The sequence below is a fragment of the Eumetopias jubatus genome, unplaced genomic scaffold, assembly GCF_037043125.1.
Source record: "Eumetopias jubatus isolate StellerSeaLion01/CBP00866 unplaced genomic scaffold, mEumJub1_p1.0 scaffold_8, whole genome shotgun sequence".
NCBI lineage: Eukaryota > Metazoa > Chordata > Mammalia > Carnivora > Otariidae > Eumetopias > Eumetopias jubatus.
This window is the reverse complement of record NW_028274814.1, coordinates 68,794,395-68,816,883: the sequence shown is the minus strand read 5'-3', so window position 1 is coordinate 68,816,883 and position 22,489 is coordinate 68,794,395. Positions and strand designations below refer to the sequence as shown.

Genomic DNA, 22,489 nt, shown 5'->3' with positions numbered 1-22,489 from the left:
TCAGTCAAGCTGTTTGTCATAACATTGAAAATGTGAATCTTGAGGTTCATAGATAGAATAAAACAAAAGATACAGCTAGATTAGAAAAATGAACTGATTAAGATTGCTGGAAGGATGCTAACTAAAAATGATGTGTATAATTTTCCAAGGAAAAACGTGAAGGAGAAATTACTTGATTTTTTAGTCATAAAGACGAGGAGAAAATGGAAGGTCCTGACATGTGCAGTTACCCTAATGGGGAGCAAAGATATAGAGAAAACAAAATTTTGTGATAGGCAGTTTCCTGCATAAGCTATGAGATGACATTTTTAGCTGAAAACCAAGTGGTGCCCTCGAGAAGAAAATATTAGAATAGAAAGAGAAAAGAAAGAGGAGTTTTACAATAATTTTATACTGATACATTTGTAGCTCAGATATTTTAATGTTTCATTATTTTAACTTCTTCCCAGTTAAGATAACTAAAGAGTCCAGTCCCTTTACCCAGGGAGCACAGGGGATTATATATCTGATGCATACATGTTGACATTGATTGTCAGAGATGAGTTCTATTCTTGAGGACAAACACACTTGTTGGGCTCTAATTTCACAACTTGTAGTTCCCAGGATGAACTGAAGAGTTTATGAACTATGACTCATAATGGGACAAAAGACAAAACACCATGGGAGCATGAGGATTATTCTTTGGAGGATTCTCATGGACTTGTCTCTGTATTCCCTCATGTAAAACCAGGAACCTTATATGCGCCTTGCATTTTCCTAGTGGACTTTGCTCTTAGTGTCAGTTGGAATCTATATGAGCATAAATATACCAAACACATGTAAAAAGAAAAGTGTGTGGGAGTTTTACTTTGTTTAATTTTTGTTTTGCTTATGTATTACGTATTTTCATTATATTTGGAGCACCTGCTATGTGTAGACATTTAACTCTGTTGGCTTACAAGAGGTCTATGTCATGAATTTTACTCTTATAGAGGTTATAATCAACTTGAAAAAAGAAAGGGAAAAAATACATGATTGTAACAAGTTAAGGGTAATTAAATGCTAAGCTTGTACTACTGACCTGAAGTGCCATAGGAATGCAGAGAAGGCTAAACTTTGTATGAGGTTGACCAGGATGAAGTTTCCTGGAACAGATGGAACTTTATCTGGGGATATGGAAGGTTTGAGGTGAAATAGGGGACAATTAGTGTGCTGAGGTATATCAGGGCATGGGAATGGCCACAAAGAAGAAATAAGCACAAATAAGTAACCATGTTGATGAAAGGAGAAAGAAGTATTGAAAACCAAGATTAGGAATAGGTTTTAATCACATGATAGAAATCTTAGAACCCATAGAAAAAATTTTATTATATTATAGATATCATATAATATTATATATATTACATATGGTAAATGATATGAAGCTCTTGACAATTCTTGAGCAAAGGTCTGACAGGTTGAAAGTGATCAAAGTTTAGCTTCATTAGGAAATGTGGATCCATAGGATAAACTCAAGGTTGAAACTAGGAATATATTTTGTTAGAAAAGAGCCCACCAATTAGTAGCATGCTCTTTATTTGGTTCCATAAAAATGAAATATATATTATTAGTTTGTATTATAAATATTCATATAAACTATTAATGTATATAAATATATTTTTGGTTGTAGAGGAATTCCAGGGAGGAAATGTGGTACAATCATACTTACAGCGGAGGAATTAAACTGTTGTAGGGTAAGTAAATATTTCTTTGGATTAAAAAGTAATTCCAATACTTCTTTGAAAAGATATTCTGAAACTATATTTAAATGATTAATTTTTGAGTAATTTTGGCAAAAAAAATAAGTAAAACTACTTTATATAATTCTCTAATCTATAAAACATCATTTTAGATACATAGTCATTTTAGATAGTTAGAGAGACTACATTTATAGTCCAAAAAGGATATCAGTTATTTTAACAGTCTTTTTAAGGAAAATAAATTATAAAATAAAACCTAATGTCAGTATTATTTGGGGGGCATTAATATTAGGAATTATCAGTTGTACCGATCAGCTAAGTTCTTGCAAAAATTTTGAAGATTTATGTGTGATTTTCTAGGAGTATTTCTAGTCACTTGACTTTAGTCCTTTTACCTAACATACTTGTTTTTTCTATAATTCTAATGGAATTAATTCAGGATTTATATAAGTTCCCATCTTTTGTTAGCTTGGGAAGCTCACGTTTGAGGAAGGGACCAGCTACCACTCCAACTGAGAATATGAGGACATAGAGTGCATACTTAGTACTTTTAGAAAACTGCTATTTTTAGTTGTGATTTGCTGATATAACTGTTGACTCATGTTCATTGATGTTACTGTCATCAAGAACTGAGGTGATGGCTATGACACTCCACACTGGAAGTAATGATAGCTCTCTGAATCTGAAGTTGATATTATCTATTTAATGTGGCCCAGTGGATCCCTGGGAATTTTTATTTCTAGGGGGGAAAAAAGAAGTTTTCCCTGGGTTAAATCTCTAGGGCTCTTTATTTTCAACTTCTGCTTTATGATTTTAGGAACAGAAGTTCCTGAAGAATACTAAAAACTTTATGCTTTAACATTGGCTCTAGTTTCCATATAGAGAACTATTATTTATTATCTAAGTATGTAACTTTAATCTCTATAGAGTTTTTTCTTTAAGGATAATTACTATGGCTTTTGGTACATAATATATTTCTGAGGCAATATGGGCAGAAATCCGTATGATACTTGCCAACAAATGATGGAAACTGGGATTTCGGTGGGGTAGGAGGTGGTTGGTGAGATAACAAAAGGAAAGTATAGTAACAGTGTTGTGGAGATGATTAAACAAAACTTAGACTCTAAGTAGTTAAAATGCATTTAAATTGAGGCCCTCTTCTTCTTCCTCCATTGTCTATGCACCTGTGGGCCGGTCTGGCCACCTCAGTCTCAGTTTTTTCCTGTGTAAAATGCCCAGAAACCTACTCCCAGTTAGAATGCCGTTAAACGGAGTTGAGTTCTGGATTTGCTATGAATTTGTACTTTGTCTTATCAAATTACTTGACCCTTCTGTTTTACTTTCCATATTTGCAGGGGGGGAGAAAAAAAACAGACACATGAACCGGTCACTAGAATATTTTTAAAAATTGCCCAGCTCTGATAATTAACCACCACAACATTAAATCTGAAAATATAACATATATGAAAGCATTTTATGTATACTAAGAATGCATTACAAAAAGTACAACACAGTACAGAAATATTACCTACCATCTTTTTTTTTGTTAAAATGGCACTTAGAATTATATCATCTAATCATCTTTTATACTTCTTGTCTCTAAATTTATATATGTGTATATAATATGTGTTCTATATAGTGAGGGAGGGAAGAGAAAAAGAAGTTCAAGGTCAGTAAGATACATGTTCTTTGTGTTGACATTAACATGCTATTTTGTCAGAATCTTGACATTCAGGTGATTTTGTGTAAATATGCCAATGAACACATTATTTTTAGTTCTATTGCAAAATAGAACCAAGATAACCAAGGGCATAGATTGAGTATGGCCGGGTTGCATCTTAAATATCTTCCACTTTCAATTTTGTTGTTTTGCTTGGAAAAACAGGAAAGAACAGGAATGTTTCCATGCAAATGAAGTAGAATCTGTTACTTACTAATTAAGAGGCATTTTTTTTTTTACCACTCTTTCTACTACTAAAGATTTTAGAATATCTGGAATTAACTTTTAACAAGTAAACACATATTTATTATACTTTACAATTATAGATCTAATATTTTAAAAAATATTGCTTAAATCTTGATCTAACTTCACTTGTGTATAGTATGTTATGATTCTTAGCTACAGCCTTATTGATAATCAGCATCATTAAGATGTATAAACCTTGAAATAATATTACTATGCTAGTATAGTAGAAGAAACAAATATATTCAAAGCAATGCTCATAGTTACTTCAGAAGAGACTGTGTCTTTAAATGCACATTTAAGTAGTTTGAAAATATCAGGCATTATCACTTAGAATCTTGAAGGAAGTAATTTTACTTCACATTTGACATACAAATTGATGGGGTTTTTTTTCCCCCTTTTAAAACACATTGTTATTAACTTGAGTGTAAGCTTTGGGATCAGGACACCTAAATTTCAATCTTCTCTCTTTCAGTATTCAGCTGAGTGAGGTTATAGTCTTAGAGCTTTAATTTCTGCATTTGTAAAATGGAGAAGTCTTAATATCTTCCCCAGATCATTGCTTTGCAGAATAAAAAAGGGGGCAGCATTGGAGAAATGTGTAAATTATAAATTTATACAAATATTTGTTTTTAGAGGATGATTTTAATTATCTCAACCTAGTATTACATAGTTTATTTCAAATGCCACTTTTGTAATATATCTAGCCAAATGTGCAAGCATAAGAATTCATGTAATTTTGAAATTATATTAGGATTGTTTATTCACTCAGTATTTTAAAAGTAGCTTGAGATTATCCACAAATAATATTTTTCATTCTGATTAATTGATTGATTGATTGATTGATTCCACAATATTCACAAAACATACACAGTGCTAGTCCCTGAAATGGATGCTTAGAATACAATGGTGAGAAAAAAACAACAACAAACAACCCTGGTCCTTGTCTTTAATGAACAAGTAGTTTGTGGGAAAGACAGACATTAATTAGATGACTGTGCAGGTATATGTGTCATGATATGTACTAAGTGATCAAATATAAGAGAGTATAATGGAGAATCCAGTTTATAGTGGGGAGGGGTCACTGCAGACCTCTTTGAGAAAGTAACATTTAAGCTTAGCCCTAAGGAATGGTTTGCCAGTTAAATGAAGAATTCTAGTGGAATGCATAGCTTGCATAAGGTTGTGAGGAGGGAAGGAATTGTGTCTGGTGTGTGGTGGCAAAGGGCTAAGACCAGGGGATGATTGAGACAAAACTTTGAAGGATGAAGGTAGAAAAGGCTGCTTGGAGCCCATTTGGTGCTGAGCTTTGTAGACCATGTTAAGGATTCTGTGTTTATCCTAAATACAAGAGGGAGCCTAGAAACATTTTAAATTATGAACAATATTTCTTTTATGTTTTGAGAATATTGCGGTGTCTGCAGAGTGGAAAATGGGCTGGATGGTTGCAAGAGTAGAAGGGGGAGAAAGAAAAATGCTACTGTGCATGCCCCAGGGAGAGAGGAAGTTGGCCTAGATTAAGGTGATGCCAGTGTAGCCAGAGTGAAGATTTGAGAAATGTCTTAGAGGTGGAATGATGTGAGACTTGGTTTAGATGAAGGGTCAAGAAAAGAAAGGAGTCAAGGACTGCTTCCTTGAGCACTTTGGGTGGATGACGAATCACTAATTGAGCTGGGAAAATTGCAAGAGAAGCAAGTTGGATTTGAATTAGTTAGAAGTGCCTGTGAAGCATTTGAGTGGATTTCTACCATAGCAAGTTTGTTATACTGGTCTGGAGTATTGAAGAAAAATCTTAAAATTCTCTCAGGTGGCATTAAGCACAAGAGATTAAAAAAAAAACAACTTTGCAATGATGCTTCTGTATTTCTATAAGTAAGTAAGTGCTTGTCTTTCCCCCGTAGAAATTAGATTTCATTTGTGCTAGATATAGATGGAATCCCTGCTAAGGTACTAACTTGGATAATTGCAAAAAATATTTCCCCTAGGTTTATATAATTTAGTATATCGAAAGCAATCTTTATTTTTTATTTTTAATCAATTACTTGTTTTGCAAGTCTTAAGGAATGTAATTTGAAAAATTACAACTTGGTATTATGTTTACCAGTGATGGAAATTTGTTTTAATAGTATTTAATTTCTGTGAAGATTTATTCACAATCAGTTTGAAATACATACATTTCAGTAATCTGTTGTGTACTTTGAATATATCAGAATGTTTTTTGGTAGTTTGTGTTTTGGTCCAGGTGCTTTGGGAAAATGTCTTACAGGAGTGGGTTTTTCCTTTTTCCTTTTTTTTTTTTTTTTTTCTGTAGCGAGTACAATGTCCTTGTCCTATGTTCTTAGAAAACCATTCTCTCTCAGGGCCATTTTAATATATGTGAAGGTGAAAGGGTATTCAAACCCAACCAAAACAAAGAAATCAAAACCAGTCCTTCTTTCTCAGTTTTGCTCTGATTTTATAGTTTGATTGTAGGGTGATTTTCTCACTGCTTCCTTAAAGAATAGTATAGAAATTTTGGTCTTTCAACCTCAAATTTGAAAAGTGATCATGGTTGAAAAGTTTGAGGTGATAGTGGTGTCCATATTTTTCTTGCCTATGTGTTTTTTTTAATTTTCTTTAAAATGTATGTTGGTCGCTATGCCTGTTCAGAAAGTGAAATCATTATATAATGAGTGTTCCTCTGGTAGAAATTACATCTGTGCTAAATATAAAAGCAAAATGACACTATATCAATGCATTGAAAACCAGAAATCTAGAGCTATGAACTTCTCCAAGGGCAGAGATGTCTTCATCTCTCTATTCCCAGATTCTAGCCTGAGTATTGCTTCAGAAATGTTTGCTAAGTAAGTATATGAATGAATGAATGAATGAATGCATGAAAAAGAGAGAGAGTGTTCTCTTGTATAGTGTTCCAGAAATGCTAAAGGGAAATAATGAAAATTTTAGTTGGATGTTTAAGTACTGCTGGACTCTGCGAAGTAAAAAATAGTGAATAAGAGAGTGCCTTTTTAGTAATTCTTAACAGTTTCACCAAATAGCATTTAAAACTGCAACCTCTTGATTGAATCTGAATTACTTTAACCCCCCATCTCTTTCCAAAATTGTTAGCATCTTCTTTCAGTTAAAAAAAAACAGACAAATCGAAAATACTGATTTTAATTGTTAAATTACTATATATTTCCTACTTTTTGAAGGTGCTCATCCTATGTAATTGAATAATGTTTAACTTCCTTAATTTATGATACTCCAACTTATTTACTTATAAGCTAATCTCTGTAGCTTATGAGTGCTTAAATATATACATCAAAAAAAATGACGGGTTTAGCATAATAATTAACATCCAAATACATAATTACACTACAGATAAGCATGAAAGTGCTTTACTTTCCTTGAAGCCCAATATAATAGGAATTATTGTTAAGACTTTGTGATGCACTTGTGTATAATTAAAAAGGAACCCTTTTTTCCCCCTAGATTGCAAACTGTATGGTCAGTCTGGATCTGTCTTGTACCTTATCTAATGAGCAAAGATGTCTTAACATCTAATACATGATAGATATGTAATAGATGCTTAGTAATTTCCGGAGAAATTAAAAAACAGTTAATGCTCTGAAAATGTGTATTTGGATAACTAAAGATAGGAATGAAGATCTTGTATTATATAATATTGAATACCTATAGTCATCTACTTACTATCACTTTTCCAGGGAGAAATGTTAGAGGTTTTTAAAAAAGTAATAGTTCTGTGACTAGAACAAAAACTTCCAGAGTCAATTTTTTAGTCTCACAATCCTTTAAAAAGCAATTTTATGTTGTTTGGGATTCTTGCACACTTGGCCATTTGCATTAAAATGGTAAATTTGTTTTCTTGTCAAGTCTTGCCTGTGATCTGCAGTTTCTAGTTATTTATAACCGAGGTTTTGAGATATTTTATTAATTTTGTTTGTAGGATGCTGTTCTGATGCAATTTTGTGCGAACAAATTGGACAAGAAGGACTTTTTTGGAAAATCAGATCCTTTTCTTGTATTTTATCGAAGTAATGAAGATGGCAGGTAGATTTATCTTTTATGCATTTTAACTCTATAGTAAGAATCATACTTCAACTATTATTTTTTTCTCAGAGAAGCTCAGTAAATTGATAAACAGTAAAATATTTTGGTATTTTAAAAATTGATTTGATTTTTGCCTCTCAATAATAATGTGTAATTTTATAAGCATTTTACATGTTTTGTATGATATTAAAAATGAATGATTTTCAGCTTCAAAGAAACATTTCCTCTGTACTTTCCCTAAATATTATATTACCTTAATAGGATGGAAGAATTAAATTTTTGTGGAAATCTAAGACGCTAAAACTAATGTTTCTGGTTATAAAATTGAAGTCTTAAGCCATTTTCTCAGAGAAGGATTAGGATTTTATAGGTTGCTTTTTATACTTCAGGGTTTGGGGTTTTTTCCCCCCCAATGATATTTGTCTAACATGCAATAACATTTTTCATTACATTTTAGTAATTTGAACGTTTTTAGCAGTCATGATTAGACTGGTTTCTATGTGGTTTGAAATTGTACCCATGAGTTATAAAGTATAACTTAATATGTACAATTCTACCATTAAATATATTTTACTGTTTCTGAGATTCATACTGTACTGTCAGTATCTGTGGGAAAGTTTAGTGGTAAAATTATGGGCCAATGTTCTATTTTGACTAGGTTTAAGTCATGACTATGGTACTTAATAGCTATGAGACCATAGGCAAGCTTTTTAACCCATATGAGACTCCATTTCCTCATCCATAAGATGAGCTAATAATCATAGCTACTTCACAGTGTTGTTGACAGTATTAAATGAGTTAAAGCACAAAAAACAGAAGCTTGCTTAACACATAAAATATAAATGTTAGCTGTTATTATTTTTAATCTTAATGTATAAGTTTTCCTTTACTGTATGCAATAAAATATTAGCTAAAGGGAAAATGTTATTTCAAGATTAAAAAAGAGGGGAAGAGAATGAAAAAAAAACCTGTCACTACTGTCACACTTACAAATGAAATTATACATGTTAATGTTATGTAATAAGTATATAAAATGTTACATAAAAATAGAAAGTTTGCTATTTAAAGTGAATACACTGGGCCGTATAAAATGATGCTTTACTTATTATGAGATTGTTGTTGATGCAAATACTGGGCAACTGTTGGTTATTGTGTTATGGCGTCAAATTATTGCACTTTTCGTACTTCCCTTCTATCTAGGTGGTAAAAAACGTCAGAGTAGTATTTGCATCTGAACACTACTTTTACCCATGTGGAAAATACTGGACAATGAAGGAACTAGTCATTTGCCAGTCATTTCAAGGGTAGAGAAAAACTAAAGAATGGTTCAGGATTTCTTTGTCAAAAATGTTGTTGTCCTGTCTGAACTACTTGTTTTCTGAATTTTCTGTTTTTATTCTTATTAGTTTTCTTTATAAAGATTTGTTGTGCAATTATAGAATTTCAGTCTCTCACACATTTAATACTACTGATGAGGGTTATATTATGGAAACTTAATTATGCTTGTAAAAATGGTAGTAATTTATTCATTAAATGAAATGTAAATATTAAGAAAAGAGTACAGTTAATCAAAAAATCTCATTTAAAAACAACTGTTGCTAAAATTTGGTGGATCTCATTTCAGAAAACTTTCCACTTACATTTCCACACCGAAAACTAAGTCACCATTTATATCCAAATATATATTTTAAAGTATATGTATTAGTGTATTGGTATATATTTATGTTTTATTTTGATGAGTTTTGAATGAGTAACTGTGTTTTTACTCCTCACTTTTTATGTGTAAATCTCTTTTTTTAACTGCAAAGATTTTAGCTTTATTTTTAACATTTATTTGAATACGAAGCTATTTAAAAAATTGCCTGTTGCCTCATGTGTTTGAGGCTCGTTTTATAAGATAGTGTAAAACAGTTTTTACTAGAAACATTAATAAAAATCCTTAACGATATAGGATTATAAATTCTTATTTTCTTGCTGTCACATTTATTTAGTAACTTAAACTGTATTCATAATTAGGTAATAATTTTCCCTTGGAATAGCTGGGTTTTTTTTGGCAAATGACTTCATTTAAAGTATTTTAATAAGGCTGCTTAATAAAAATAGTTTTCCTATAATACTATTTGTAATATATATGCAGTTATATTTATGCAGCAATAAATAAATAGCTCACTAAGGTGAACCACTTAAGAGCAAAAGTTGCAAGTGTCATTGTATTTAATTATTATGGCTGGTGATTCTAGAAATATAATAGAAGTTTTGATTTAACCATAAAAAAGCCGAAAAGTTAGTAGAATGTTTGTTGAACATGTTCATTTGAAGATGGTCTGTTGGTTGCTCCATTATCTATCTATGTAACTACCTATGGGTCTGTGGATCTAGATATCATCTGTCTAGCTATCTCTCTGTATCTGCCACCACACCAAAGGCTTGATATATATAAGAATGTGATTCAAGAGAAGAAGAGAAAGCCCCTTTGTAGATCTTTAAGAATGTATTGTATTATGAAGAGAGGCAGAAGCCTGTTTCTAAAACAAAAACGGTACACTTGACCCTTATACAAAATGGGTTTAAACTCCACAGGTCCACTTACACGTGGATTTTTTTTTTTTTTGATACAGTACTGTAAATGTATTTTCTCTTAAGATTTTTGAAAATAACATTTTCTTTCCTCTAGCTTACTTTATTGCGAGAATACAGTATATAATACATATAACAAACAAAATATGTGTTAGTCAACTGCTTATATTATTAGTAAGGCTTCCAGTCACAGTAGGCTGGCTATTAGTAGTTCAGTTTTGGGGGAGTCAAAAGTTATGTGCAGATTTTTTACTGTGTGGTAGGTCCATGCCCCTAACCCCTGCATTATTCAAGGGTCAACTATATATGTAATTTTGTCCCCGTGAATTTTTCTTAACCATTTTTGTGTACTGTCTTTTCTCATTTGATTCCTTCTGTTTGTTCCCTGCCTCTCCTCCCTTATCTCCTTTTTCTTCTGTTTTAGATATCTCAGTGACCCTTTTTGAGTCTGCTCAGTCTATCCTCAGTCTTTCTTTTCATGGCTTTTGCCCCTAAATTGTTTTGGGCAAGTCAACTCTGAGAACATTTGACCACAATATATTCTCTTAAGCTCTGTCAATTTAGTAGCAGGAGTTTGTTTAACTGGGTGAGGATACTACCAAGGAGGGGGATGGCACTAATGACACCAGTCTTGTAATGAATACTTGATCCTTTTATGTTTCTGTTTGATCTCTTAATAGAAGTAGACTCTTCTTGCCTGAGAGGAGGAAAATGGACTCAGAACCTTTTCAAAATGAGAGTATTTTCTTGTGGGGGTTAGGTGCAGCATGTTCACTATGGTGCTTATGTAATGTTCTCATGTTCACGACTGTTACAGGTGGCCCAGTGTTTGGAACATTTCATTACTAGGGTCTTAGTGAGGACTGGGTTTGGGTTTCATTCTGACCAAGATCATTTTATAGCTCATGAACTGCTGCATGTGTTTACATTAGGCAAGAACATTTCCAGGACCTGATCCATGTATGGAGATTGAATGGTTTGGTGGAAACAATACTGGAATTGCAATCAGGAAACCAACTTTAACACTACATGGATTTTACCTCTTATTGTGTATTCTTTAGATCTATAGAGCCAACGGTTTAGATAAAGAAAGAACCATAAGCTGAGTGTCTCACTATAAATTCATGATGTTTATCTTAAGTGAGGCCCTTGGGCCCCTCCAGGAATCCTACTGTTTTGCTCAATCCACCAACTTTCCTTCTCTCCCAGACACTTCAGCACTTCTGCCCACTTCCTTATTTACTGATGATCACGCTTTCTATTTTATAAGAAAATCGAAGCAATTGGAGAACTTTCTCGTGATCTCATCACAGAATCTCCTGTGCACTCTGCCTTCCTGAAAGTTCCTGCAGAATGACTCTCTGTGGTCCCAAGGCCAACTCCTCCATTGATGCCCTGGATCCCATCCACTTTCATCTACTGAAGGACATTCCTCCAGCCTTTCTCCCCTCCCTTATGCATCATAAATTGTTTCCTATCTGTTGGATCTTTCATTTAGCATACAACCTTGCTGTTATTTCTTCCTTTCCGGAGAGAAAAATTGAAAAGTAACAAAAGCCACAAACCTTTCTGTAGACTAATCTATCCCCTGAAACTACCCCCAATTTCTCTTTACAGCTGAACTCCTCAAATATATTCTCTACACATTGTCTCTGTTTCTTCTTCTGTCTTAAATCCATCCCAACCAGGTTTTTGTCCCCAGCACTACAACAAGCTAATATTTTTGGGGATACTGATGACCTTCATATTCTTAGCCATAGATATTTTTCAGTTTCAATATGTCCTCACAATTTTTATAGGGATTCTTTACAAAGCAGCTTTACAATTTATTGAATCTGCAAAAGATTATTTTTCATAAACTTATTGTGATATCTCATTGCTTTATATTGTAGTGAGTTTATCTTTTAAAGTTCTAAAACCACAAATCTCTTTTTACTAAGTCATATACCAGCCACAGGGAGATTGACAACATTTGTTCTATACAAAAAAGAAAGAGAAGAATGCCTAACTAAAGCAATATATCATAATCAAATTATGAAAATAACTGAAAACCTTTTCTTTTGTTTTTACAGTTTTACAATTTGTCATAAAACAGAAGTTGTCAAAAATACTCTAAATCCTGTATGGCAAGCATTCAAGATCTCAGTCAGAGCATTATGTAATGGTGATTATGACAGGTAAAATAAATGACAACTTTTCTGAGAGTTTTGAATATTTACTATAGACTTTGTATCTAATAATCTAAGCCAAATTTTTAAAAATTAAGGTGGCTTCTTTACCTGTGTAAATGTGTATTTACCAAGCATAGATGATTTATTCAGAATTTTTAAATAACTTTTTTTTAAAATCCATGATGATTTGGGGAAGAGGGATAATTTGACTAAAGTTCAGTTAAATTGACTGAGTTTCCAAGACCAAAAATATGCAAAGTGCTAAAAATGTATTAAATACTAGTTTGTTTTAACATATTATTCAAAAATTACTCTAGAATTTTCTTTGGCCTCAATGCTTTCATTTGGAATTATCTTTCTAGAGTGGAATAAGTAAATATACAAGATACAAGGCTAGGAGTAGGTATATTATCAACTTTGATGCACTCTTGAAAATGTTATTTGGCATCACTGTTCTCACGGTTGTTGAATCGTAGAAGTGCTGTAGATGTAGAACAGTGTTTTACAAATAGGTGGGTGAGGTGACCATGAAGATACTCCCACAATATACCTAAAGATTTCTTAATATCAAAGTTTTTTTTTCTTTTTTCATGTGAGAGTTGATTATGAAGTTATAAAAGCCCTTACCCCAAAAGGAAAGCAAATAAATAGAAAGTAAAAATCCAATCTCTTTATTTTATCTTGTTACTTGAATATTAGAAAAATGCAAATTTATTCTATTAACTAATATCATAGAAGGAACTGTTGATTAGCAGCCTGCCACTAAATTTACTTTAAAACTTAACTGTCATTTTATTCATTTAAAAAGATCATAACTTTATTTAACTAAACTCATTCTTTAAGAAAGTGGTTCCTATAATGTGGTTCGTGATTAACATCACCAGGTTAACTTTGTAGAAATTCAAGTTCTCAGGCCCCAACTGAAACCCACTGAACCAGGAACTCTGGGCACTGAAGTCCAACAATTCAAATTTTGAGAAGCCCTCCATGTGATTGTGATCCATGCTGAGATTGAGAAATCCTGCTCTAACACAGTGGTTTTCTAGAGAAGTAGCTGCATACCTTCCCATTGAGAAGCTATGTCAAATTACACATGCTTCCTCCATATACTTTCCCTTACTCCCCTCAAAGAATAAGATTTGAAAAACCTATTTTGAGATATAAATCAGGGGCGCCTGAGTAGCTCAGTCATTAAGCGTCTGCGTTCAGCTCGGGTCGTGATCCCAGGGTCCTGGGATCGAGCCCCGCATGGGGGGGGTCCCTGCTCGGCGGGAAGCCTGCTTCTCCCTCTCCCACTCCCCCTGCTTGTTTCCCTCTCTCGCTGTGTCTCTCTCTGTCAAATAAATAAATAAAATCTTTTAAAAAAAAGATATAAATCAAAATATAGTAATAAAATTGGCAAAATCAACTTCAGACTATTTTTTAAAAGCCTGCAAGCATACATTTCATCTAAGAAAATCTATAACTTATTTTTTAATTCTCAGTGATGTTTTTTAATCTTACTAAGCAACTTTATGTGTATGTTTTCCCCATGGACAGAACAATCAAAGTAGAGGTGTATGACTGGGATCGAGATGGGAGGTAAGACAATGTCTTTTATTCTTGCTCTTGAAACTTAATATGCTTTAAGAAGTATACTGAAATGAACACATTTTTAAATTTTAATCTTCAGATTGCAGATTTTGTCTTATTTTCCCAAATGTTACTGAGGCACTTACGTGAAATTTTAAGAATTTGTGTAATTTTTCAACCTGGAGAATAAAATGGAGGTCTTCCTCATTTCTAGTAATGTAGTAAAGATTTTCAACTAGAACTTGATGATTTTTCATTGTACACCTTACAGATGTTTTGTATTACACCTTCATAGTACTGATTCTCAAAAGTCTGGGCCTCATAATCTCTCTGAAGATTCTTATAACCATTCTATCCATGTCATTCATGGGAACCTGAATGGGTACCTGAGTACCCTTCCCCACCCAAAAAAAAAGACACATACCTCACAAACAAAAAACAAAACAAAACTCTAGAATTATGTCTGGTGATTGCCAATACAAATAGATGTTTAGAGCTCCAAAATCATGGTTTCCCTCTGCATGTCACAGTAGATGTTAAATCCTAAAAGAGAGGGGACTCACTACTTTTTCTCTTTCTTCTTTATTTTTCCACCGTTTCTACTGTTTTGAGGTGTTTTTAAATGATGTTAAGCACGGAACCCAGAAATGCTCACATCTCACCTTACCCAATAGAGCTGCCTCTGTAGGTCATTCCTGAAGGGACAGAATATACAGATGTCAGGGGAGAATGACAAGTGGAAGAGCAAAGGACACAATTTTGCTTGGCTAATGCCCTACACTCCAACCCAAAGTTCTCTGGAAAATGGAGTTGAAGTGTGAGGTAGAAAGTCAAGATCTAAGCAAGGCCTTTCTAACTGCATTTTATATAAGCCTGCAGCCTAGCCCGAAGGGTTGAGGGTGTCTGGATACCTGAGTACTCCTGGTAATATAGGAACGAGTTCAATTGAGAAGCCTGGGTTGTCCTGAAGGGACATCCCTTCTGCTGCATAGATAGGAAAATGGCTAATTGGAGAGCCACACACAAGCATGGAGAGGACATCTGACCTGCATTCATTTGTACACATGGTCTAATTTGTGCCCTAGAATTTGGCCCCATTAGGATTTTCTCCTTTTCTTTTTTTCTTTTCTTTTTTTTTTTTTCATGGAGTGATAAGGGAGGATGGAGAGAGAGGTGAAGATACTATCCCACACTTCAGCTCTCACCAAATAATTGATTTCTGTCTTCATGTGATATCCCAAGCATGACTATGCTAAAGTTTCCTAACACCATGTGAAGTTACTGTTAAAGACAATCCATGTTATACTACAGATCTTTGTATTTGTCAGATTCTTTATTTAATTAATTATTTATATAGGTTTCCTTTACAAGAATTCTACATTCTTGAGAAATCGAAGTAAAAAAACATGTTTTCTCATAGGAGAACGCATTCCCATAGTACTTATGCTCCATTAAACTTTATTCACTGAGAAAATGAGTTTCACATCTCAGAATAAAAAGAAAAAGAAATAATGCCAATCTGAGTAAAGTAGGACTTTATGCCTTATATCATATACGCTGTTTTAAATTTTAATTGAGAGTGGGCAAAAGTGGTAGCCTTTCCCTAGTAATTTTGGGAAATTGGGGAAATGGTTTTGATCTGAACACTATGAAATAAAGGATGTAAAGTCAGATTTCATTTGCATCCATGACCTTTAATCCTGAATTTGCAGACATTGTAGATATTTTATTGTCCTGCTTTGAAAAGTGAGATTTTATGACTCTCCTTCTGTCACCAGTGTACTTCTGAGTCACAAAAATTTTGAATAGTTTTGGAGGTCAGAATTATCTTGGAATTTAATTATTATTTTTTCTTTTTTGATATTGGAGTTTTAAGCATTCCTATCCAGGATGTGATTTATTGAATGTTTTTAATGTATCAGTTATTCTCTAAGCATTTTTCATGTTGTTCCTTTTGTAATTTTCACAATAAGAAATAGGTACTATATTAACATCATTTTACAGATAGAGAAATCAAGGCAAAGAAGTAAGGTACCTAAGGTCACACAACTGACAAATGGTGGAGCCAGAACTTGAACCCTAGCAGTATGCTTCCGACAATTCAGTCATGACTATTATGCTTTATTTCCATAACATTATAATTGTAAATTGTGGCAATTAAATAAAAGCCTTCAATCTGGGTAGTGGTCTTACTCTGATTCTTTGGTATTTGATAATGTGGTAATTAAGAAGAATGGAAGGACTACTTAAGAAACCTTTTAACACAAGTATGTCACTACCTAACATTTTCTATTACCCAGAGAGGTGGAGGAAGCATTCCTAGGTAGCAAGTCTTAATGTAATGGGAAGTTAAGTAGAGAGAAGTGAGTATTACAGATTTTGAAAGAATCCTGATAGCTATTGAAAGGGCCAATGAATTGTAGAAAAGAGCTGTCTTAGATTATGAGAGTAAGAGCTAGACTGAGAACAAGAGCAAGAGAGAGAGTAGAAATAGAGAGAAAGGAGGAATTATGAAATGTAGTTAAAAGAAGTGAAGGGTTTGGGTCATTAGATTGGGATTTTTTTTTTCAATATACAATGTTTTGCTTTTGAGATATGAATTTAGATGGAAAGAAAATATTTAGATGTTGAGATTTTATAAACTCTTGTCATTAGATCTTCACCTATTTAGGGGGAAGATGGGTGATTGTGCATCCTATGTTGATTTATTTTTAAGTTTCACTTCAATATACCATCGTTAACAGTATGTTCAAAAGCCATCTGAGGAGTTTAAGACTGTCTGACAGTAAAAGGGAATGAAGGTGGGAGGGGAAGGATTGCTAGGGGGAACTTTAAATATTCCTCGGAAACAAATTATATGATTAGCAGAATAATTGAGGGAATGCATTGTAATTTTAGGACTGGTTTAATAATTTTTTAATGTTGGGATAAAATGCTCTTTCTTTAGTCTAGAATATAGGTCCATATTTTACTGTAAGAAATTTCAGTGCATAATTCTGTATAATCCGTGTGTGCTAATTAGGCTTTTCAATGTTAGCAAAATTATGTTTGAGAATGACGTGTAAAAAGCAAAATTAAAATCATGATTAAATAATTTTTGATAACCCTTTCACTAAGTAATATAATTTATGAAATTTGAAAGGCACATTGGTCTCTAATAACAATGATATGTAAATGCCATAAAATCCAGATACTAATTTTATAATGCAATAATATTAGTTACTATGTGGATTGTTAGAGAAGTTGATATTCCAGTTTGTGGTTGCATGTGCTTATAATAACATATGGCTATTATACTTTTTACATGCATTTTTGTTTATCTGACATGATTTCCTAATGTAGATGTTCTTTCCTTAAATCAGAGTGAACATGATTTGACACTCATATTTCATGATAAAATGTAATGATCAGAAGCTTTCCTATTCTTTGTTTTCTTGTCATCTTTAGTATTTGTCATAAATCTTGTACATGTATCAGTTTTTAAATTCTCTGCCTAGATTGAGAACTTTTGTTTCCACTATTTAGAGAAGATTACTCATTGGATTCCCCCCACCTTTTTTTGACAGCTATACCGACGTTGTCCAGTATAAATATAAGGCAAATCACATATGTAATCTAAAATTTTCTAGTAACAGCATTAAAAACTAAAAATAAACCAGTGAAACTGATGTAATAATATATTTTATTTAATTCTATATATGCAAAATGTTATTATGATATAGAATTAATATAAATTTTTTTAAAGATTTTATTTATTTATTTGAGAGAGAGAGCGAGAGAGAGCAAGAACAGGGAAGAGAAGGAGAAGCAGCCTTCTCGCAGAGCAGGGAGCCCAACGTGGGGCTCGATCCCAGGATCCTGAGATCATGACCTGAGCCGAAGGCAGATACTTAACTGAGCCACCCAGGTGCCCCATTATAAAATTATTAATGAGATATTTTACATTTTTATACTAAGTCTTTGAAACCTGGTATATACTTTATGCTTGCAGCATACTGCCTTCAGGTGGGCTATATTTCAAGTGTCCTGTTGCAGTATCAGGTTGGCAACTGCCTTACTGGATAGCACCATGTAGAGTTTAATTAAATCTATACAATATATATCATAAGTAACTTTAAATCAGTTATTTGTTTTACTTTTAGATCAGTTTTATTTGTCTGTATTTCATAGAAGTTATAGGTGTCACCTTATAAAGTGGGGAAAAACTGGTCAGATAACTGTATTATTTTATTTGTAAATTTGACCATAGGAAACCGATAAGGTAATCTGATCTTTCAGTTTAGGGAGAAGATTTCAGTCAGAAATTTAAGTGAACAATGCTTGACAGCGTTACTTGCTCAATCACATTTTGTTTTACTAACTAGGGTACTTCAGATAATTGAGGTGATAATTATATTCACAGATAAGGAACTTCAGGAAGTGGTGTGATCTTGGGTCAGAAATCTAAGGGTATGTTTAACTCAATTCATCAACTTGAAATTAATTCTGTAACAAACATCTTGTGCCTCTATGAAGCATACAAAAATCTGGTAATGCTGTTGAGTAGGTAACCAATTGACATTAAAATCGGTGTCCTGAGCTCATTTGGAACAGAAGAAATACAGTTATTTGTCCTTTTTTATTTAAACACACTGGCAGTGGTCTGAGAGCAGAGATGTTGCTTGACCTTGGCATGAATAATCAGTGTAAATGTACCAGTTTTCAACAAGTTAAACCACTTTACTAAAATCATCTCCATAATTCCCACCATTTCTTCAAGGGATGTGAAGAAAGACTATTTAAACCTCATTTTAACAATTGAAAAGCTGAAGTGCTGAGAAACTGACTTGTCTGGGTTACAAAGCAATCAGTGGTGGTATCTTTGAAAAGCTTCAATTGCTTGGAGTAGCTTCAGCTGACTTTGTAGCTTAATTTAAAATTCAGGGAGCATTAACAGAACAGCTCTGCATTAAAACCATGTGGCTCTAATGTGGGGCTGATTGTAAATGGGCCACCGAGTAGATCTCTGTCTCCCAGAACATGATTTGATGAAAAGGCTCAAACTAGTGAACTGCCAGTATAAAATTTGGCTCTTGAAGTCAGCTGAGAAAGGAGAGTAAAAGTTTCCTCGTTAGCACTCTGCATTGTATCGAATGTAGTCATTTTAAATAGTGAGTGACACTTATTACAAGAAAGTGCAAACTTCATTTATCTGTGAAATGCCAGATAAATGCTTTCATTTTCTTGTATGTTACCTTTGAAGATATTTGATAAACACACTTGATGTTTTATTTCTGCAATTATGCATCATCACGGTGTGAAAGAACAGTGATTCTTGGTCCAGAGCTTCACTCGAGAACTTACTTATAAGTTGTCTAAGACATTTACAACTCATTTAGGAGGAGCATGTGCAAGACCTTTTGTATTTGTCTCATTTATTTTAAATTTCCTTACTTATTCTAATTAATCATTCCCTAACAATTACCCTGTTTGCAGTTAACCCTGAATGTTCTAAATGTGTATTCAGTAGACAAGATTCAGCCTGTTTTCTTGTTCCACTACCTACCACTTCTTTGAGATTTTTAAAACATGTTGGTAGACAGTATTTCATAATCCACATGTTACTTACTGACATACTACTTCCCCTCCCCCCATATCCTACAAATTTATGTAATGATTTTTCTCATACATAGTTTGTGGGGTTTTTGTCCCCTTTTCCCTTCAATCTACAATTCTTAACCCTCAATGAAGACTGATTTTATTTCTATATATTGATACCTAAAGCGGTAATCAAATTTTTATTTTTGTTTGTCTCTATTTATGTTCTAATAGAAACTTTATTAATTAATTATGGAAGAAATTGTTATTGAACATTTCTTATGTGCTAAACTGTTTGCCAGACTAGTGAAAATACACATCTCTAATCTTTATACAGCGATATTTTAGTTATCTTTAATGCATTTTATATATCCTTCCACTTCTGTGTTAATTTTTGCCTGCTGGTTTTCTGTCCAGGCCCATTTATTCCAAGTTTCCAATTGGTTTTTATAGAAACCACATCTTATTTTTTTCTCGTTCATTTAATTAATCTATAGTTCACTCTTGTCCTATTTGCTTCAGAGACAAGAATATCTAAATCATATGCAAATTCAATCTGTATTTTCCATATGTAGGATTCTAGATCCTATTTTAACATTGAGCAATAACAAAACGGAAACTTTTAATTGCACTTTATTCCCCCAAATAATTAAGATACCACCTGCTTTCCAGCTGATGGTTTTGATTCAAGTTCTTGTTAACATCTTCATGGGTCTTTAGTTTTTGTTCCTAAAATTAAAACATTTCTATTTCTATTATATTCAAAACATTCAAGAATAATTTCTTATAAGGATGCTTTTAGCCAAAGAACAGTCTCCTAATGAAAGGAAGCAGAGTTTTCAATACCATTTTGAGAGATGGACGCTTGTGTAGACAAGATATTCAGTCATTCAACTCTGAAGCAACACAACATTATTTGTTTTTGTCACTCATATTATCCTCTCATGCCACCCTTCAGACAATTTCACAGTTTGTAATTTTAGTCTGAAAAAAAATACAGCTTATTTATATTATAACATGCATGAGAAATGTGTTGAGTTTTCCAAGAGGAAAACACAAAGGCTTACCTCTTTTCCCCATTTGTGGTAATTGTTTTTGGCCACTAAGATACTGGATAAAATGTTGCCTTCATTTAACATATTTGTGACTTCAGGTAGTTTTATCAGTTGTATTCCAAAGAATTTTTGATTCATGTTCATCAGGGTTTTTCCCTTTGCTTTATGTTGATGAATATTTTGGACATCTCTATAATGATTTTCAGTGTCATCTCCATTCTGTGAAATAGAAAACCTTGACCTTTTTCTGTAATCAAGAATAAAATGTATTTTTTTCACTTATTGCCAGAAACATTGTGAATGAACCATTTCCATGAGAAACACTAGGGTCCTTTTCTTTCTATAATACCTCTCCAGATACTGCTTCAGTAGGCTTGGGAAACTGTCTAAATGTGAATTGTTTGATAAAAGCTCCCCAGGTCATCCTAATGCAGATTTGGGTTGAGAACAGTTGTTAGAAACTCACTCTAGAGCAGGAAAACAAAAAACCTTATTTTTTTTTCTGAGATTAGGAAATGAAGATCAATATAATTAAACAGAACAAATTTTTTTTAGCATCTGTTAAGTTCAGATCGCTATACTAGTTATTGCTGGGTAATTAAAAGATGATTGACACTCAGCTCATGGATTGAAGAAGGATATGGTCTTGCAGAGTGTACATTACAGTCCCAGGAGCAAAATAGTAGGCAGAGCATGTTTCTTGAGAAGGGTGTAATGTGTTAAATTTCAGAGAAATCTTAAGTTCATATTCGAGTGGAAGTACCCAGATGTGCTCATGACAAAGTATAATGGGTGATTCACCTGATATTGGGAATTTTAAAAGAAGGGATTTTGTGAACCCAGTAAGTGAAGGGTTTTGTCTTAGACTTGTGTTTGTGAGTATGTTATAATGTATTAGAGGGAATTAATAGGGAAATAGAGATATATGAAGGCAGGTCAAGACCATATGATGGAAGGCCTCTGAGAGTTGAGATTATGTAGTGAATTCCATCGGAACTTTGGAGTCATTAAGAGATTTTGTTCCTGAACCAAGGACATTCTAGCATGATTAGCACTATGGGAAAATATCTGTAGGATGAATTGGAATCAGGGAGAGATAGAAGTGCAAAACCTAGTTAGGAGGTTAAGGAGGTTATTGAGATAGTATGAAACCTGTATTAGGTTGGTAGCAAAGGCAATAAAAAAAAAAATACCTTGCCATGAAAAACAATAAATTACATTTTTGAATATGCATAGAGCTTTGCAGTTTACAAAGTGCTTTTTCACATACTTTCTCATTTGATCCTTACAAGAATCCTATAGGCATTAATTACTTATTATCTTCCTAATTTTGCTGATAAATGAATTGAAGTTTCTTGCTCCAGAATGTCTTCATGGTTTGTGCATTATTGTAGATAATGCTGCTATAAACATGCAGGTGCATGTATCCCTTTGAATTAATATTTTTGTATTCTTTGGGTAAATATCTACCGGTGCAATTGCTGGATCATAAGGTGTATTTCTTTTCTTAACTTTTTGAGGAAATTCCATACTGTTTTCCAAAGTGGCTGTACTGGTTTGCATGCCCACCAACAGTGCAAGAGGGATCCCCTTTCTCCCCATCCTCTTCTATACCTGTTGTTTCTTGCGTTGTTGATTTTAGTCATTCTGAGAGGTGTGAGGTGACATCTCATTGTAGTTTTGATTTGTATTTCCTTGATGATGAGTGATGTTGAGCATCTTTTCATGTGTCTGTTGGCCATCCGTATGTCTTCTTTGGAAAAACATCTATTCATGTCTTCTGCCCATTTTTTAATTGAATTA

The 22,489-nt window shown here is 33.2% G+C and overlaps 1 protein-coding gene across 1 annotated transcript in view; it reads left to right on the top strand.

Moving 5' to 3' along the window:
* The window catches only part of CPNE8 (copine 8), a 224,197-nt gene that overhangs the window by 119,850 nt on the left and 81,858 nt on the right, over positions 1-22,489 (top strand). Inside the window, exons 7-10 of the mRNA XM_028113255.2 lie at positions 1,649-1,712; positions 7,631-7,734; positions 12,384-12,488; positions 14,022-14,063. Coding sequence (XP_027969056.1) covers positions 1,649-1,712; positions 7,631-7,734; positions 12,384-12,488; positions 14,022-14,063 — 315 coding nt within the window. The remainder of the gene's footprint in view (positions 1-1,648; positions 1,713-7,630; positions 7,735-12,383; positions 12,489-14,021; positions 14,064-22,489) is intronic.